The sequence below is a fragment of the Bubalus bubalis genome, chromosome 16 (genome assembly GCF_019923935.1).
Source record: "Bubalus bubalis isolate 160015118507 breed Murrah chromosome 16, NDDB_SH_1, whole genome shotgun sequence".
NCBI classification, from domain to species: Eukaryota; Metazoa; Chordata; class Mammalia; order Artiodactyla; family Bovidae; genus Bubalus; species Bubalus bubalis.
Window position 1 is genome coordinate 5,040,981 of NC_059172.1, and position 1,562 is coordinate 5,042,542.

At 37.3% G+C, this 1,562-nt stretch overlaps 1 protein-coding gene across 1 annotated transcript; it reads right to left on the reverse strand.

Annotated features, from left to right (window-relative positions):
• Positions 1-319: 319 nt before the first annotated feature.
• On the reverse strand, positions 320-1,294 carry LOC102396535 (olfactory receptor 5W2-like). Its single transcript, XM_006072814.3, has one exon. The coding sequence runs from the start codon at positions 1,247-1,249 to the stop codon at positions 320-322; it is 930 nt and encodes a 309-aa protein (XP_006072876.2). The 5' UTR covers positions 1,250-1,294.
• Between the last annotated feature and the right edge of the window lie 268 nt (positions 1,295-1,562).

Sequence of the window (1,562 nt, forward strand, 5' to 3'; positions counted from 1 at the left end):
TGTATTGTAGTACATAAAGAACTGAAAAGCTCAAAGATCAATGAACAAAATGCACTATATATCTTAGTGTAATTTAAATAGTGCTTGACTAAAAACTGAACAAAATTAACATATTGAAAAAGTCAGAAACGTTTTTCCCAGAAACTAATACCACATACAAATTCTGGAAATATAAAGAAGCATGACAGGTGGGGGAAATAGAAATATACTTCAAATAGAAATTATGTTTGTCATGTAACCTCCCATTTAATTTTAATAAATCAACAATCACCATATATGCATGGATGTGTGTGTGTGCACATACACAAAATATAAATTTTTAAAACCATTTATCCTTCAATTTTTTCAGAGTCTGTTTCACATCCTTATTCCTTAGGCTGTAAATCAGAGGGTTTAACATGGGAATCACAAAGGTGTAAAACAAAGAGGTCATTTTTTCTTCATCTAGCGAGTAGGAAGAACTCGACCTGAAATACATGAAAATCATTGTTCCCTGGAAAATTGCCACAGAAGTTAGGTGAGAGATGCACATAGAGAAAGCTTTGAACCCCCCTTTGGCAGAGTTGATCTTCAAGACTGATAGGATAATATAACAGTAAGAGACAAGAACTCCTGAAATTGTACTCAGTTCAATGAAGCCAAAAGCAGTAAATATCAGTAACTCATTGACCTGTGTATCTGAGCAAGATAGCAATAGAAGAGGAGCAACATCACAAAAAAAGTGATTAATCTCATTTGACCCACAGAAACATAATTGGAATGCTAATATCATGTGTATCAAAGTCTCTGCTATACTCACCAGATAAACCCCAGCCAGGAGCAGGGAGCACACCCTGCTGGACATGCTGACCACATAAAGCAAGGGGCTGCTGATGGCCTTGTACCGGTCATAGGCCATCACTGCCAGCAGGAGACACTCGCAATCTATAAAGGTATAGAGCACCAATAATTGCAGGGCACAGCCATAGAAGGGAATTGATTTGTTCTTAGCCAATAGATCCACCAGCATCTTGGGGCCAACTGCTGTGGAAATGCTGAGGTCACAGAAGGAGAGGTGGCTGAGGAAAAAGTACATGGGTGTGTGCAGCTGGGGATCCATCCTAATCAGGGTGATCATTCCAAGATTTGCCAGAAGAGTAATGAGATAAACAAGGAGTAACATGGTAAATAGAATCACTTTGGTCTTGGTGTTATCAGTAATTCCCAAGAAAATGAATTCAGTTAAGGAGGAGCAATTCCCTGTGTCCATTCTTCTTTGTTCTTGTGTAAACTTTTGAAGAAAATGATACTTGCATGTGTGACACTTTTCAGCATCTACAAAATGTCAAAAGACAGAATATTTTTCCTGTAAATGTCTTTTTATACTTAGAAAACTATTCAGTATGCACCCACTTTTTAAAGAGGCATGGCTCTCTATTCTGCAATAATAAGAAAGTCTCTGAGAAAGACCTTTGAGAAATTGGATGTAAATCTAGATGTCATTCATGAGGTTTTTTTTACTTTCTATAAGCTCTTCTCTGGGTGTTAGTTTCTTCATCCCAGGGATCAGATTTAGAGAAATT

Coding starts and splice junctions, on each gene's coding strand:
- LOC102396535 (XM_006072814.3), bottom strand. CDS start 1,249: ATGGACACAGGGAATTGCTCCTCCTTAACTGAATTCATTTTCTTGGGA.